We start from the raw sequence: 17,182 nt of genomic DNA on the forward strand, positions 1-17,182 counted from the left end.
GAAATTGAGCCGTTATTATCGCCAGGTACTAAGTTAGGTATTTTAGCTCGTTAATATCTGTTTAGGAGGTAAGTGTTGATTACAGTTTTACAGGTGAGGAGACTCAGGTTTCAGTTAACACTGTGTAGCAGAACCAGAGTTGACTGGCCGTAAAGTACGCTTTTCACTATCTCACTACTACTGTAATCAGATCTCTATTATTGGTTGACCCGCCTCCTCCTCTTTTGGGAGTACGGTCTGTCAACACTTTTGAGAAGTCTCCAACAGCCCCATTAACGCTGGGGGATATGAATTACCCTGTGCTTGAAATTTGAAATTCTAACGTGTAAATGCTCTAAAGTGGGTTTACTAAAAATTCAGATGAAGTATGTAGAATTCACTTTTCCATAGGTAGATAGATCTGAAAGGGAGAACTGATCTTAAAGGTTTGTAGAATAACCTTCAGGATCATCTGTAATCTGAGATATTGGCAATTCTTATTTCTGGCTACATATTAGAATCACTGAAGACTTAAAAAAAAAAACCCAAAACTACTTAATCCCCCATTTCTGAGTAAGTTGACATCAGTATATTTTTTGCAGTCCCAGAGTGATTTTAATGTGCATCTAGGATTCAGAACCACTGGACCAGATACCTTAAGTTCTTTTAAGATCTTGAGTAATAGACACCTATGGTTTTTCACCTAATGTTGGTTTTATGTGACAACAAATGATACATTTCTGCTTACAACTGTATTATCAGTCAGTATTGGTGGTGGTTGATTTATCTGACCTTTATATATTAATGAAGTTATTCTGAAGGTACATAGCATATCTGAGATGCAGAGGAGCCCTCTTATTATTCAGCTTGTTGTATGGTTGAGATTTTATTTATTGAATTGTGCTTTTTCTACATAGAGAATACCTGAAGGTTATTTTGTGAATTAACTTCAATTAAGAAGTAATTGGAATGGATATTATTGCTGTATCTACTTTTGTTACCCAGTTTGCCTTAAAATCTGAAAAATATACCAAAGCCTGATGTAACTCCAGTTTATTATAGCACAGAGTTTGATAAATTAGAGGCTCATTTTGTTAATCTTCATTTTTATGTGTAAATTGTGACTGAGATGTGCAGTAGGATAGTCCTTTTTGGCAAGATCCTCATGCTGTCATTTGTAAGAAATACAGTGGCATAAATTTAAAAAAAATCTCACAGATGAAAGCAAGAAGTGTTCGTTGGAAGGTAAAAGTTGAAGTATATAATGGTAATATATATATATGTAAAATGGCTTCTTGCTTAATGAACAAGTAGATGATGACAGGGTTTTTATCGTTAGGAAAAAAAGACCAAAATTGGTCTATACATTCACAAAAGACTAGTGAGCTTTCTTAGCCCTTTGAAAATATGGCCTGGTGTATTAAAATTTGATGTACACGTAATAAGTTTGAAGCCCTCTTTGGCATATTGTGAAGTTTGTAAAATAAAGAGCTTTTTTCCTATCTAGGACTTAATTTCTTATGCTGTTAGCCACAGTTCCTATTCATAAATACCGAAGAAAAAATTTCTACTCTTATTTGCTGAGTTGATGCAAAATAGTCTAATAACTATTTTTGGAATTATGTTTGGTTTACTAATCAGTGGGATTTTACTAGTGCTTTTTGGAAAAAACCTGTGGTCTCAACATGAGTAAGTTCTCTTATCTTGTGTAATGACGGGGTTAGAGATGAATGAAAAAGGTAAAATTTTAATTTGGTTCCTTGGAGTTTATTGTCATATATAAGCTTAATATGATGTCACTATAGTGAGAACATTTATTTAAAATGTTGCATTTATAATATCTAATTCTGTTGTGAATATCTTTTCTGTATTTAGTTGGATTTGTTATTTAAGTGAGGATTTTTTTTCTTTTCTTTTCTTTTAAAGTGAGGATATTTAAGTGAAACTTTTTTCCTGCCTTTTAAAAAAATACAGGATAATTTGAAGTGTGTGTATTGTGTGTGTGTGTGTGTGTGTATGTGTGTATATATATATATATATATATATATATATATGATTTATGTGTAGCTATTCCCCAGCTGTTTTCCTTCCTCAAAGAGAACTACAATTCCAATGTAATGTTTCCTGTGTATCTTGCCAGAAAGATAGTATGCTTGTAAAACAATATATATGAAAATATATGCTCTCTTTATTTCCTCTCTTTTATGCAAAAGTTAAATATTCTATGTCATTTTTCACTTTGCTTTGCTGATATGAAATCATTCTGTGTTTGTACATAAAAAATTTCCTAATTTTCCTCACCAGATTGCACAGTTTTGCAGTATATGAATGTGCCATAATTTATTTTCCGTATATATTTACTTTGTTTCTAATCTTTTGCTAATGCAAAAGGTGCTCTAAGGAATAGCATATAGATCTTTTCACACATGTGATATTTGTAGGATAAACTCCTGGAGGTAGAATTACTAAGCTATTCAAACTTTTGATAGGTATTGCCAAATTGCCTCCCATAGAGGCTATATCAGTCAATAAACATTTCACAGCAACCAGCAATTTATTTATTCTCCCACACTTCCACTAGCACAAAATGTTATCAACTTTTAAAAATCTAATCTGAAAAAAAATATATTGGGATAGCTTCAACTGACTTCAAAATGTTTTGGGTGAGGGCTTCCCTGGTGGCGCAGTGGTTGAGAGTCCGCCTGCTGATGCAGGGGACACGGGTTCGTGCCCCGGTCCGGGAAGATCCCACATGCCGTGGAGCAGCTGGGCCCGTGAGCCATGGCCGCTGAGCCTGCGCATCCAGAGCCTGTGCTCCGCAACGGGAGACGCCAAAACAGTGAGAGGCCCGCATACCGCAAAAAAAAAAAAAAAAAAAAAAATGTTTTGGGTGAGATTAGACACCTTTTCATATAATTAACGAGCTGTTTTCTTTTCCTGTTCTGTGAACTATGTGTTACACTTCAGCTTCTTTTGAACCGTACTGAGATGCGAGCCAGTTATGAATTATCAGTTTATTTACAGTGAAAGATGTTTACATTTCAAGCACTGACTCCAGTTTAATTGCAGAGTTAAGATTAAAATTTTAATGGATTAAGTCTGACTTCCACTCTGGGTTTTCTGTTTTTTACCTTGTATTATGTATTATTTGGGGGATGGTGGTTGGCTGTTTTAAAAATGTTATTTTGTTGGACTTCATTAATATAAGCACGTAGGTGCTTGGTATTTGGAATACCCTGTTCCTGAGGGCTTTTTCGTCTAACAGGGAAAGACAGGCTGGAACGCCAATAAAAGTATTAAAGTGTTTTGGGTGTTAAGATCGACACTTATCCATGGTACATGGGGGCCCAAAGGATAGTGTGTTCATTTACAAATTTGTTGGTTTATTAATGTAAAAAAAGAATCCACTAGGAAAATGTCTATTTAGCTGTTTCTTCAGCGTTAGCATAAAGAAAGAGGCAAAAGCAGTTTGTTGTGTGCTATGAACTGCAAATTGTTTGATATAGCTTGAGAATAGAGTTTGGAAGGGAAGAGAAGCAATAGGACAGAGGCCAGATTGTAGTAGGTCGTGGATGGTGGGCACCAAATTTGGGGTACAATCAAACGGTTCAGTGTGGGTATTTTAAAAAAATTAATTAAATTGTGAAACACTTCAGGTATATTAAGAGATAAAAGTACCTTCATTGATATAAATATAGTTTGTTGACTAATTATAAAACAAACTGATGGGCCGGGGAATCAGAATATGCCGATTCTTGTCACCTTTCTTTCTTTTTTTTTAGTTGAGGTATAGTTGATTTTTTTTTAATTGAAGTATAGTTGATTTGTCACCTTTCTTTTGACTGACTATGTGGCCTTGAGCAAGTCATGTACTTGTAATTGGAACTAGATAAACAAAATATTTTCTATTTTCTAACCTAGGGGCATATTTATTAATTGAGAACAAGGAATTGAAATTTAAGTCTAATTGCATTCTTATCTTTACATTGTATGATGTAAATGAATAGTATAAGACACTTGAAAATTACTTATAGTCTTTTCTTAACAAGTTCTTTATCATTTACAAGGTAAGTTGTCATCCTAGCACATATTTCAAATTATTTTTGTCCAAATTAATGATGGTTTTTTGAGGGTTAGGTAATTGCAGAGAAATTGTTTAAGAACCCAACTTTGGTAGAGTTATATATGGTTACAGATTCAGATGTAATGAATCATGTCATAATTTTCAAAAGCTAAAGATGTTAGTTTACAACGTTATCTTGATCCCTAACACTTACCCTTTCAAGGAGATTTCACTATGATATAATTGTGGTAAGATCTGTCAGATGAAATGATAAAAGGTGATTTAAGATTTTATACCTAGACAGTTTTTTTTCATGGAGGAATAAAGTAATTTAACAAGATTGATTCATTAAATTAGATCAGGTTTTTCTTTTTAGCCTAAAATATTTATGCTTTTAAAGTCATTTAAAGAGCACATGTGTCCTTTCCAAATATTAGGTGCTGGAGTGTGGAGTTTGTGAAGATGTCTTTTCTTTGCAAGGAGACAAAGTTCCTCGCCTTCTGCTTTGTGGCCACACAGTCTGTCATGACTGTCTCACTCGGCTGCCTCTTCATGGAAGAGCAATCCGTTGCCCTTTTGATCGACAAGTAACAGACCTAGGTAGGAAAAAAAATATATAAAATTGTTCACATAATACAAATATCATAGAAAACAATTTTTTTCTACTTGATTTTAAAAATCATAAAATTCTGGGAATTCCCTGGCGGTCCAGTGGTTAGGACTTTGGGTTTCTACTGCAGGGGCCACAGGTTTGATCCCTAGTTGGGGAGCATGCTGTGGTGCAGCCAAAAAAAAAAAAGAAAAATTATAAAATTCCAAGGAGGTTTCAGTTTCTATTAAAGCCAGTAGTCTTGAAGCTATAAACTTGCACACTCTTAGGTACTAATTTTATTTCATCTTCTGAAATTTTTATATTCAGTACTTATAGATCAGTAGTTTTAAGACACCTGAGAAAAACATACTAACCTTTTTCATTTGCCTGCAAGACAGCATTTACCTTAGACATGAATAGGCCAATAATGAAAATACAGGTAAGTAATTTGAGTTTCAGCATGTTGTTATTTACTGATATCTGAGGCAGAAGTGTTTGCAGCTAGTGATAACTACTAACTACTCCTTGTTTTCTGTTAAAATGAATTTAAAGGTCTGGTGGATTTTTTCAGTTTCCTGAGTACTTTTATTTATTTTATTTATTTCTTTCTTTAATAATTATTTTTGGCTACGTTGGGTCTTTGTTGCTGTGCGTGGACTTTCTCTAGTTGAGGTGAGCAGGGGACTACTCTTCCTTGTGCGTGGGCTTCTCGTTGTGGTGCACAGGCTCTAAGCGTGCGGGCTTCAGTAGTCGGGGCACGTGGGCTCAGTAGTTCTGTCTCGTGGGCTGTGAAGCACAGGCTCAGTAGTTGTGGCGCATGGGCTTAGTTGCTCCATGGCATGTGGGATCTTCCTGGACCAGGGAACGAACCCATGTTCCCTGCATTGGCAGGCGGATTCTTAACCACTGCACCACCAGGGAAGTCCCCCTACATACTTTTAAAACTTCACTTTATATTTTTCAAAATGAATTAGTTACTGTGGGATGCCAGATTTGGAAATAACATTTATTAGCATTTGAAGTTATTTTACAACCATAAATTCTATGTTTATTCTTTTTAATGATCGAATTTCTCCAAAAGTAATAGTTTAAGGTTGTCAATTCACGTCAGTAGCACTAATTGTTTTAAGACTGTTTTAATGTATTCATACTATATGTCAAGTGGAACACATTTAAAATAATTTAACCACCAAAAAAAGGAAGCAAGAGTACCCAGATTTTTAGATTGAAAAGCTTTAATATGCTATGAAGCACGGTTGTAAAATATTTTCTTGTAAGGAAAGAATGGGTTTCTTAAGGTTTTGGTAGTCCTTGGTTTAAGTAAGTAGTATGCCCATTTGCCAGAAAACTAATATAGGAAAGTGTTAGCATTAACTTACTGTTAGCCAAGAAATAATAAAGTGGAGGGGGGAGATGTCTATTTTGACATTCTTTTATTTGGCCTTTTATTCTGTAATTTATATATATCATACCATCTTCTTTATATAAAACTATATAGAAGTAGTAATATTTTGCAAACAGAGGACGGACCCTTCCACCATTTTGAAGGGCACTGTCTTCTCCACATAAATACCACGTCATCCTCACTGTGTTATCATCCTCACTGTGATAAACTAGGAATTTATGACAGGTAATGGTTAGTCGTATCCTAGGTTGAAATCAAACATGATTGCTATCATATCAACATTAGAAAAAACAAGCAAACCAACAACTCTGCCTCGGATATAGGTTGTAATTATTATAGGTAATTACTATAGCCTGTAGGTTAGATTTTTGCCGTGATTCCAGCCTATGGAATATGTGTTAATGACCCTTGATATAGTTTGCTGTCATTGTTTTTTAATCTATTTTTAAATGTATTATAGAAATAATGTATATATACATTGCAGAAAATTTGAAAAATCTATTAAAAAGTATAAAGAAGAAAAAAATAATTTTTTGCTTCTAAAGAAGCAAATTACTGTTTTTTTTCCCATTATGGTTTATTACAGGATGTTGAATATAGTTCCCTGTGCTGTATAGTAGCACCTTGTTTATCCATTCTATATATAATAGTTTGCATCTGCTAATCCCAAACTCCCAATCTCTCGCCCCCCACACCCCAACCCCCAAAACTATTGTTAATATCAGAGAATCAGAATTAGAATCCTCCTCTAGTTCAAGAATAGTATCAGAGTCAGAGAGAGGATGGGGCTGGGGTGGGGGGGGCGGGCAGGGGTCTGGGGCTGGGTATTAGGAAGGGAGGGGCCGGGGAATAAAAAGGGCGGAGGTGGAGAAGGGAGCACGTGAGGCAAGGTGATGGCCCAGCAGGGAGGAGCAATGGCTGAGATGCCCACAGTGGCAACCGGGCCTGGCGAGGAGACCTCGCACGTGCGCCTCAGCCTCCAGGGGCCTGCCCGCCAGTGTCCCCGCTCCGGACCCCGAACCCGAGGAGGCGCCGGGTCTGGGCCAACTGCCCATGGAGCTGCTCGAGATGGTGCTAAGCCACGTGCCCCCACACGTGCTGCTTGGGCACTGCCGCCGGGTGTGCCGGTGCTGGCGTGACCTGGTGGACTGCCAGGACCTGAGGCTGAGCATCCTGGCCCGAGACTGTGCTGCCCTGTCACCTGTCCTCCACACCTACCTGCCCTCCACCGACGACCTCAGGCCCTGCATCCTGGGCTGCTTCTGTGAGCGAAGACCGATAGGATGCAACCTCTTCCAGAACCCCAAGGGCCTAGAAGGCTTCCGGGACTGGATGATGCAGAGCAGTGGAGACGGCTGGGGAGAGGAGGAAAACTTGGAGGTCAGGCCTGGGGCCACTTCCCAGGCCTCCTTCCTGTCTGCCTACAAGGTGGTGTCACAAGAAGGAAATGTTGGACCTGGAGGAGGAGGGTCTGTGGCTGGAACTCCTGTATAGTGGAAAGATTGAGATTTGTGTCTCCGCCGGGTGGACAGATCAACAAGGCACGGCCTGTGTATGTGAGCTAACTGTCCAACTTCTAGATGCCAACCAGACCGTGCTGCATAATTTCTCTCCTATGCCTGTTTCCATCTGGCAAGGTAGAAACAGTGTCTGCTTTGAGGTCAACCATGTGTTCTTCAGCTTCAAGATTGGTGTCCGCTTTGTGTCTGTTGAACACTGGGTTTGGTACTTGGGGTTCTGGCCTGAACAAAATGGAATCTATCTGCCCAATGCCAGTGTGATTCCACGGGTACATCTGTTCAAGTGAAGGACTGTCCTTGTAAAACAACCTGACCGTACTTTCCAGGAGCTGGGACCATTAGCTGGGCCATCTCATTAATCAGGCGCTTATAGCTCCTGGCATCCTGGGATCTGCTGGGGCCCATCGAGGGTCCTACTGAGCCCTGTCTTTAGAATCTGGAAGCTACTAGAAGAATGTTCTTCCATCAGATTTACAGCTGCTGCTGCTGTAAGGCAGCCCTTGGTCTATTGAGTGGAAACCCACAGTGAGCACAGGGAAATGCTGGATTGGGAGAGGCCCTCACCCTCCCCTCACACCAGGCCCTTGAAACCACCTTTTGTGGTTTCAAGACTGGGACCAGGACTCAGAGCTGAAAGTCAAACTAGCTCAAAAAATGTTTGGAGACAGAGGTTTCTGTCCACCCTGTGAACAATGAAGTCGTCCCCTGAGCCCAACCCTACCCTGAATTGTATGGTGTATAAAATCATTTTGTTGTTTTGAAATTCTTTTCAAACATGGAGAGAATAAATATATTTTATTTATAAAATATCTGCCAATCATAGGTAATAAAGGTATAATTTTGCCAAAAAAAAAAAAGAATAGTATCCGTAGTTGTTTGTCATGGTTATTAATACTGGTCAGCATTACTTATGGTTCTTCTCTTCCATTCTCATGGTAAAATTACACTTCCCTGCCCTCTTATGATTAGGTAGGAAGAGCTGTGTGATTTCCCTTTAACCAGTGAAATTATGAGTAGAATTGAAGTGTTAACTTCCAGGTAGAAGCTGTTAAGAATGGATTTATGATGGTTTGCAGTAAATCCCTCTCCCTGCTGTAGTGAGGTGGTCGGAACCTCAGTGGCCTGTGCCCCCTCATCATGGACAGTAGGGAACAGAGCCTCTCTTGTCTTCACCAACCCTTGAGATGCTGCGTGAGCAAAAAGCAAATCTTTGTTGCTTTAGGCCATTGAGATTTTAGAGTTATTTTGACAGTTACAGGAGTATTAAGTGATAGGCAATAGATAGATACTGCCTAGATACTGCTAGGAGTTTACGTGTATGTGTTTACTATATAATGACAGTATTTGGATATCGTCAAGGTAATACTTTAAAATAAAGGACTCAGTATACTTCTTAGTCTTTTATAAATAAAGTGGATAGAACTCAGCTTGAGGTAGAATATGTGGGAAAAATTAAAACAGTTGAGAAAGCCCTGTGGGGTGGCAAGGCTGAGGCCCTTCCCTTCCCTTCATCTTCCTTTCTTCCTTCCTTTTTTTCTTCCCTCCCTCCCTCCCTTAGAAAAGAGGGGCCAAGAGGAAGGGGAGCCATGTAGCCAATGACCCCATCATCCTTTTATTTATTTGCTTTTTCAGTGAATATGTGTTAGGTGGCAGCTTCGTGTCAGATGGTATTTGTTGTATAGAAGCTCATCATAACAGACAGATATTCCTTCTAATTGCTGAAAGATCTGGCTCTTATTTATAGGCCTAGGAAGAGTTTGTGTGTGTGTTTGCGCATGAGCGTATGCACATGCCCATATTGTGTAGGCACACATGTGTGCACATATGAATGCTCACCTGGCCTTTTATGGTCAGTTCTGGGGAAAAGAAGCATTGGTCCTTATTCAAATGTGCCTAGATTCTTATCTACCTAAAAGGGACTATTGTCATGCCTTAGTGTGAAGCTCTGTGTATTTGTGTGAGAAAGAGTATATGTTCACTGACTGCTGTTAGGTTCTAGGTTAGATGAGGGGTGGTGAAAATATTATCTTTAGCTGTTCTAGTTTCAGTTTACTTAGAGACGGACTTATTTTGGGTTAAGTGTATCTTTCATACAGTGGTTTTCAAACATGAGTCATAGCTTATTTGTGGTCATAAAATCAATTTAATTGGTTGTGAATAGGATTTTTTAAAAAGAAATAGAACAGAAACCATCAGAGTGTGTCGCAAACTGTGAGGGTGAATATTGGTGTGTAAATCTTTTGTTTCAGTTTGTGTGTGTGTGTTATCCTGGGTTGCAATGTGAAATGTATTTCTTACTGTAGGTTGCTGTTAAAAATATTTAAAGCACTTGTTTTAGTATATGTAGTAAAAGTCAGTGACAAAATAGGATTTATAAAGTTAAATTATAGAAAAATAATAGAACTTTAAAATATGTTTCTACTTAGAATGCTAAGGAGTTCTGTATTTTAAAGAGAATATTAAGACAACTGTTATAGCATTAACAGAAAATGGAGAAATTTTGAATTTTTAAAATTTAGACATTATTAATGATTGAACTATGAGACATATAAATTACTATTGAGATTTGAGGTAAAATAAATAATATTCCATTTTGTTAGATTTAGTTTTTATTTTTATATTCTAGGAGATTCAGGTGTCTGGGGATTGAAAAAAAATTTTGCTTTATTGGAGCTTTTGGAACGACTACAGAATGGACATATTGGTCAGTATGGAGCTGCAGAAGAAGCCATTGGGATATCTGGAGAGGTATTGATTGAACTTGTTGAAATTTTTGTTATGAGCATGAATTTTTTCTTTTAGTTTAAAATATTTGCTATTAGATGCACAATATTACCTTACTTACCCCAGCAGGTAGGATTCCAGAAACACAACTTTTCATTACATTATAGTTCTGAAGGCAACAAAATCCCCAACCAAACAAAAGTAAAACTGAAATTTGAATTGCCTGAAAATGCTGTACCCAAAGTATGTTTAGTGTATAAACTTGTTTCCTTATCATCATTAATTCTAAGGCTAAAGTGAAAAAGTAAGAAGATTATGGATGAATAAGAAGGATGTGTAAGCTACATTAAAGCAGAGGATGCAAAAGTGAATCATTCAACAGTAAAGCACAGAGAAAGAAAGAGGAACTCCATGAAAGGGGCCTTTTAGTGTAGAGGCAGAATGCCTTAAAGATAGCAGTAGCTCCTGAGGGAATTACTATTAAATATCTTCATGAAAAGTTAAATTGTGCGTAGATGTACTCTCTTTATCCAGACAGGTAAGTATGCAGTAAATATTAGAAGACCATTAACACAAATTAAAATACATTTTTAACACATAAAATTGTCTGCATAGCTCATAGACTGTTCTGATTATAGGAATAGTTGTAGTAAATAGCAGTTAATAGTTTTGATGATCAACTTTAAAACCACATGTTTAGTATGAAGGAAAACATGTCAGATTGCTTTTTACTTCTCTTTTATTAGATCATGATTTCCTTATATAAAGCGAATCAGTGAAATGGATTTCAAACTGAAGCACTGTTTTCTAAAATTTGCAGTTTTTTCCCCATGATTTATCTTTTGTCTTATTTTAAAAGCCATTGAGTATTATCCGATGTTGGTCTTGTAAATTATTTATCAGGTCTGGAAAACAGAAGACACGACTTTAATTTTACACGTATATATTTCTCATAATTGCAAACAAAACTGTTTAACTTTGGGTTCATTTTTTTATTTAGTGTGATATTGAATGACATCATTGATCTATTTTCTAATTTTTATTTCTGCAAAAATTTATACCAAATCTTGCCCTTTCTAATTATGGCCTTTTAATATGCAGAAAAGTTTTCGAAGATTCTTGAATATCTGACATGTAAAATTTACAACTCATAATGCTTTTTACTAATTCATAAAAATTATAAATATTTAAAAGGTTACATATAACATAGGGTTGTTGTTGTTGTTGTTGTTTCTTAAATCAGTGATTTTCAACCAGGATAGTGCAGTGGACTCACCTGTGGAGCTTTAGAAAAAATACACAACTTCCACTTCATCTCTACCTATTGAGAAATAAGTGTTTCTCAGGTTGGAGTCTAGGCATCTGTGTTTTTAAAAGCTTCACTTGGTTATCTAAATAACATTTGTGCTTCTCTTCTTCTATACATCATGCTGACAAGTAATATTTAAAGCCGTGAAGGTGTATTTACTATCAGTTTTTTCAGTCTTAAAAAAAAAGACTTCTATCCTCTATTGTCAGTTTCTTGCGTGTAAAATGAGGGGATTTTGCAGAAGATATCTTTGCACTGACTGTGAATCTATAACAATGGTTTTATTTTTGACCTCAAATTCATAGCATATATTGATAATCAATTTTGGAAATACCTTCTCACTTACCTATAGAAATGAGTAGCAAATGACCTTTGTACTTAATTACCAGTATATTTTTATGTATAAGGGCTGGTCAGTTAAAAAAAAGATTATGGGCTTTTATGTTTCAAAATTTGGCTTGTTATTTATTTATTTATTTCGGTTGAACAACAGAAATTTATTTATCTTGTCACTGTTCTGGAGGCTGGTAAGTCCAAGATCAAGGTGTTGGCATTCTGAGACCTCTTCTTTTGGCTTGTAGGCCATGGCTACCTCACTGTGTGCTCACCTGGCCTTTCCTTAGGACATGTTTACAGGGAGAGAGGGAGGGAGATCTGTCTCTTCCTCTTCTTATGATGCCACCTACTGGATTAGGACCACATCCTTATGGCCTTATTTAACCCTAATTACCTCCTAAAGACCCTCTCTCCAAATGCAGTAACACTGGGGGCTAGGGCTTCAATATATGAATTTTGGAAGAACACAGTTCAGTCCGTAGACCTGGGAAAGTCTATTCTAGGAAGGAAATAAAGATGAATGGGAAGGAGGTAAAGGAGACAGTAGAAGAAGATTGACATCCTGTAATGTTTACTCAGATTTTTTAGAAGTCTGAAACTGATGTGAGAGTAAAGGATTGAAATAGGATCCTAAAAGTACACAAGGAGCTACTTTTATTAATACTAAAATTACCTATTAGGAGGCAGGTCCTGTGCTCAGTGCTGTAAATGCAGAAAACAGTAAGACAATGTTCTTGCCTTCATGCAGCTTATACCTAGTTGGTGACACAAACAAGTAGATGATTTCATTATCGTGAAAAGTTCCAAGAGATTATCTCAGTAATGGTAGGCTTGGTTATAGACACTATCTCGTCTGCTGAAAATAAAGTGGAATGAATTCACTAAAAATTATTTTAAAAGCATTAAAGACCTGATAAGTTAGGAACAAAAAATCAGGCCAAATCTGAAGGGAAAATGGAAATTCACTGAGATACAGGAGCAAAGAATGTGCTTTTGCCCTGAGGGCATTAGCCTATTCAGGAAAATGTCTGGGTTTTTTAATGGCCTTCAATGGTGAGGAGGCATAAGTGAAATACCAAACCCACACCTAGATGAGACATCCAGCAGAAGACATTCACAATAAGCCAGGACACCAGCTGAAACAGACATGCTATTGCATAGAATTAGATTCAGAGTTTGAATCTTTGGATTGTCCAAGTAATACCCATTTTTGCACTCATATTAAGGTGGTCCACTATTGATAATACCATAAAATCATGAAAAAATAAATATGAATCCCTTTCTAGAGTAAACTACCTTCATCCTAGGTCTCAGTTACCTCTCTAAATAATTTTTTTTGTCTTTCCTTGTATTTTCTTTTTTTTTTCTTTTAATTGGGGTATAGTTGTTTTACAATGTTGTGTTTCTACTGTACAGCGAAGTGGAGTTCCCTGTGCTATACAGCAGGTTCTTATTAGTTAACTATTTTATACATATTAGTGTATATGTGTCAATCCCAATCTCCCAGTTCATCACACCCCGCCACCCCCTGCTTTCCCCCCTTGGTGTCCATACGTTTGTTTTCTACTCTTTATCTCAATTACTGCCCTGCAAACCCGTTCATCTTTACCATTTTTCTAGATTCCACATATATGCGTTAGTATACGGTATGTTTTTCTCTTTCTGACTTCACTCTGTATGACAGTCTCTAGGTCCATCCACATCTCTACAAATGACCCAATTTCATTCCTTTTTATGGCTGAATAATCTTGCATTGTATATATGTACCACGTCTTCTTTAACCATTCTTCTGTCGATGGGCATTTAGGTTGCTTCCATGACCTGGCTATTGTAAATAGTGTTGCAATGAACATTGGGGTGCATGTGTGTTTTTTAAATTATTATTAAATAGGAATTGCTATCTTTTAAAATTTTTATTTATTTATTTATTTATTTGGCTGTGTTGGGTCTTCGCTGCTGCAAGCGGGCCTTCTCTAGTTGCGGCGAGTGGGCTTCTCATTACGGTGGCCTCTCGTTGTGGAGCATGGACTCTAGGTGCGTGGGCTTCAGTACTTGTGGTTCGCAGGCTCTAGAGCACAGGCTCAGCAGCTGTAGCGCATGGGCTTAGTTGTTCCGCGGCATGTAGGATCCTCCCAGACCAGGGATTAAACCTGTGTCCCCTGCTCCGGCAGGCATATTCTCAACCACCATGCCACCAGGGAAGCCTGCGTTTGTGTTTTTGAATTATGGTTTTCTCTGGGTATATGCCCAGGCTTGGGATTGCTGGGTCATACGGTAATTCTATTTTTAGTGTTTTTAAGGAAACTCCATACTGTTCTCCATAGTGGCTGTATCGATTTACATTCCCACCATCAGTGCAAGAGGGTTCCCTTTTCTCCACACCCTCTGCAGCATTTGTTGTTTCTAGATTTTCTGATGATGCCCATTCTAACCAGCGTGAGGTGATACCTCACTGTAGTTTTGATTTGCATTTCTCTAATGATTAGTGATGTTGAGCAGCTTTTCATGTGCCTCTTGGCCATCTGTATGTCTGCTTTGGAGAAATGTCTATTTAGGTCTTCTGCCCATTTTTGGATTGGGTTGATTGTTTTTTTGATATTGAGCTGCATGAGCTGTTTATATATTTTGGAAATTGATCCTTTGTCCATTGATTCGTTTGCAAATATTTCCTCCCATTGTGAGGGTTGTCTTTTTGTCTTGTTTATAGTTTCTTTTGCTGTGCAAAAGCTTTTAAGTTTAAGTCTGCTGATCTTTTTTGACCTACCTCCTAGAGTAATGGAAATAAAAACAAAAATAAGCATGGTGTATCACATGATTGATTTGTGAATATTGAAGAATCTTTGCATCCCTGGGATAAATCTAACTTGGTCATGGTGTATGATCATTTTAATGTATTGTTGGAGTCAGTTTGCTAGTATTTTGTTGAGGATTTTTGCATCTGTATTCATCAGTGATATTGGTCTGTAATTTTCTTTTTTTTATAGTATCTTTGTCTGGTTTTGGTATCAGGGTGATGGTGGCCTCATAGAGTGAGTTTGGGAGTGTTCCTTCCTCAGCAATTTTTGGAAGAGTTTGGGAAGGATGGGTGTTAGCTCTTCTCTAAATGTTTGATAGAATTCACCTGTGAATCCATCTGGTCTTGGACTTTTGTTTGTTGGAAGATTTTTAATCACAGTTTCAATTTCATTACTTGTGATTGGTCTGTTGATACTTTCTATTTCTTCCTGGTTCAGTCTTGGAAGGTTACACCTTTCTAAGAATTTGTCCATTTCTTCCAGGTTGTCCATTTTATTGGCATAGAGTTGCTTGTAGTAGTCTCTTATGATGCTTTGTGTTTCTGCAGTGTCTGTTGTAACTTCTGCTTTTTCATTTCTAATTTTATTGATTTGAGTCCTCTCCCTCTTTTTCTTGATGAGTCTGGGTAAAGATTTATCAATTATGTTTATTTCTCAAAGAACCAGCTTTTAGTTTTATTGATCTTTGCTATTGTTTTCTTTGTTTCTATTTCATTTATTTCTGCTCAGATGTTTATGATTCTTCTGCTGACTTTGGGTTTTTTTTGTTCTTCTTTTTCTAGTTCCTTTAGGTGTAGGGTTAGATTGTTTATTTGAGATTTTTCTTGTTTCTTGAGATAGGATTGTTTTGCTATAAACTTCCCTTTTAGAACTGCTTTTGCTGCATCCCATAGGTTTTGGGTCATCATGTTTTTGTTGTCATTTGTCTCTAGGTATTTTTTGATTTCCTATTTGATTTCTTCAGTGATCTCTTGGTTATTTCTTAGCGTATTGTTTACCCTCCACGTGTTTGTGTTGTTCACATTTTTTTTCCTGTAATTGATTTCTAATCTCATAGCATTGTGGTCGGAAAAGATGCTTGATACGATTTCAAGTTTCTTATATTTACCAGGGCTTGATTTATGACCCAAGATGTGATCTATTCTGGAGAATGTTCCATGTGCACTTGACAGGAAAGTGTAATCTGCTGCTTTCAGAGGGAATGTTCTATCAATATCAATTAAATCTATCTGGTTTATTGTGTCATTTAAAGCTTGTGTTTCCTTATTAATTTTCTGTCTGGATTGTCTGTTCATTGGTGTAAGTGAGATGTTAAAGTCCCCCACTATTATTGTGTTACTGTTGATTTCCCCTTTTATAGCTGTTAGCAGTTGCCTTATGTATTGAGGTGCTGCTATGTTGGGTGTGTGTATGTTTATAATTGTTATATCTTCCTTTTAGATTAATCCCTTGATCATTATGTAGTGTCCTTCCTTGTCTCTTGTAACATCCTTTATTTTAAAGTCTATTTTATCTGATATGAGTATTGCTACTCCAGCTTTCTTTTGATTTCCATTTGCATGGACTATTTTTTCCATCCCCTCACTTTCTGTCTGTTTGTGTCCCTAGGTCTGAAGTGGGTCTCTTGTAGACAGCATCTATATGGGTCTTGTTTTTGTATCCATTCAGCAAGCCTGTGTCTTTTGGTTAGAGCATTTAGTCCATTCACATTTAAGGTAATTATCGATATGTATGTTCCTATGACCATTTTCTTAATTGTTTTGGGTTTGTTTTTGTAGGTCCTTTTCTTCTCTTGTGTTTCCTGCTTAGAGAAGTTCCTTTGGCATTTGTTGTAGAGCTGGTTTGGTGGTGCTGAATTCTCTTAGCTTTTGCTTGTCTCTAAAGCTTTTGATTTCTCCATCAAATCTGAATGAGATCCTTACTGGGTAGAGTATTCTTGGTTGACTCTTCCTCCTTTTCATCACTTTAAATATATTGTACCACTCCCTTCTGATTTGCTGCATTTCTGCTGATAAATCAGTGGTTAACCTTACGGGGAGTTCCCTTATATGTTATTTTTTGTTTTTCCCTTGTTGCTTTTAATAATTTTTCTTTGTCTTTAATTTTTGTCAATTTGATTACTGTGTGTCTGGGTGTGTTTTTCTTTGGGTTTATCCTGCCTGGGACTCTTTGCGCTTCCTGGACTTGGGTGGCTATTTCCTTTCCCATGTTAGGGAAGTTTTCAACTATAATCTCTTCAAATATTTTCTCAGGTCCTTTCTCTCTCTGTTCTCCTTCTGGAACCCCTATAATGTGAATGTTGGTGCATTTAATGTTGTCCCAGCGATCTCTTAGGCTGTCTTCATTTCTTTTCATTCTTTTTTCTTTATTCTGTTCTGCAGCAGTGATTTCCACCATTTTCTCTTCCAGGTCACTTAGCTGTTCTTCTGCCTCAGTTATTCCGCTGTTGATTCCTTCTA

General features: G+C 37.1%; 1 protein-coding gene and 1 pseudogene across 2 annotated transcripts in view; both read left to right on the forward strand.

The window, feature by feature from the left end:
• Nucleotides 1-17,182, forward strand: part of TRIM23 (tripartite motif containing 23) — a 39,843-nt gene that overhangs the window by 486 nt on the left and 22,175 nt on the right. Inside the window, exons 2-3 of the mRNA XM_082623520.1 lie at nucleotides 4,480-4,642; nucleotides 10,186-10,307. Coding sequence (XP_082479646.1) covers nucleotides 4,480-4,642; nucleotides 10,186-10,307 — 285 coding nt within the window. The remainder of the gene's footprint in view (nucleotides 1-4,479; nucleotides 4,643-10,185; nucleotides 10,308-17,182) is intronic.
• Nucleotides 6,822-8,333, forward strand: LOC309804433 (F-box only protein 27-like; annotated as a pseudogene). The gene is made up of 2 exons: nucleotides 6,822-6,832; nucleotides 6,945-8,333. The product of its transcript is annotated as an F-box only protein 27-like (transcript).

The sequence above is a fragment of the Mesoplodon mirus genome (assembly GCF_964341445.2).
Source record: "Mesoplodon mirus genome assembly, chromosome: 5".
Lineage (NCBI taxonomy): Eukaryota > Metazoa > Chordata > Mammalia > Artiodactyla > Ziphiidae > Mesoplodon > Mesoplodon mirus.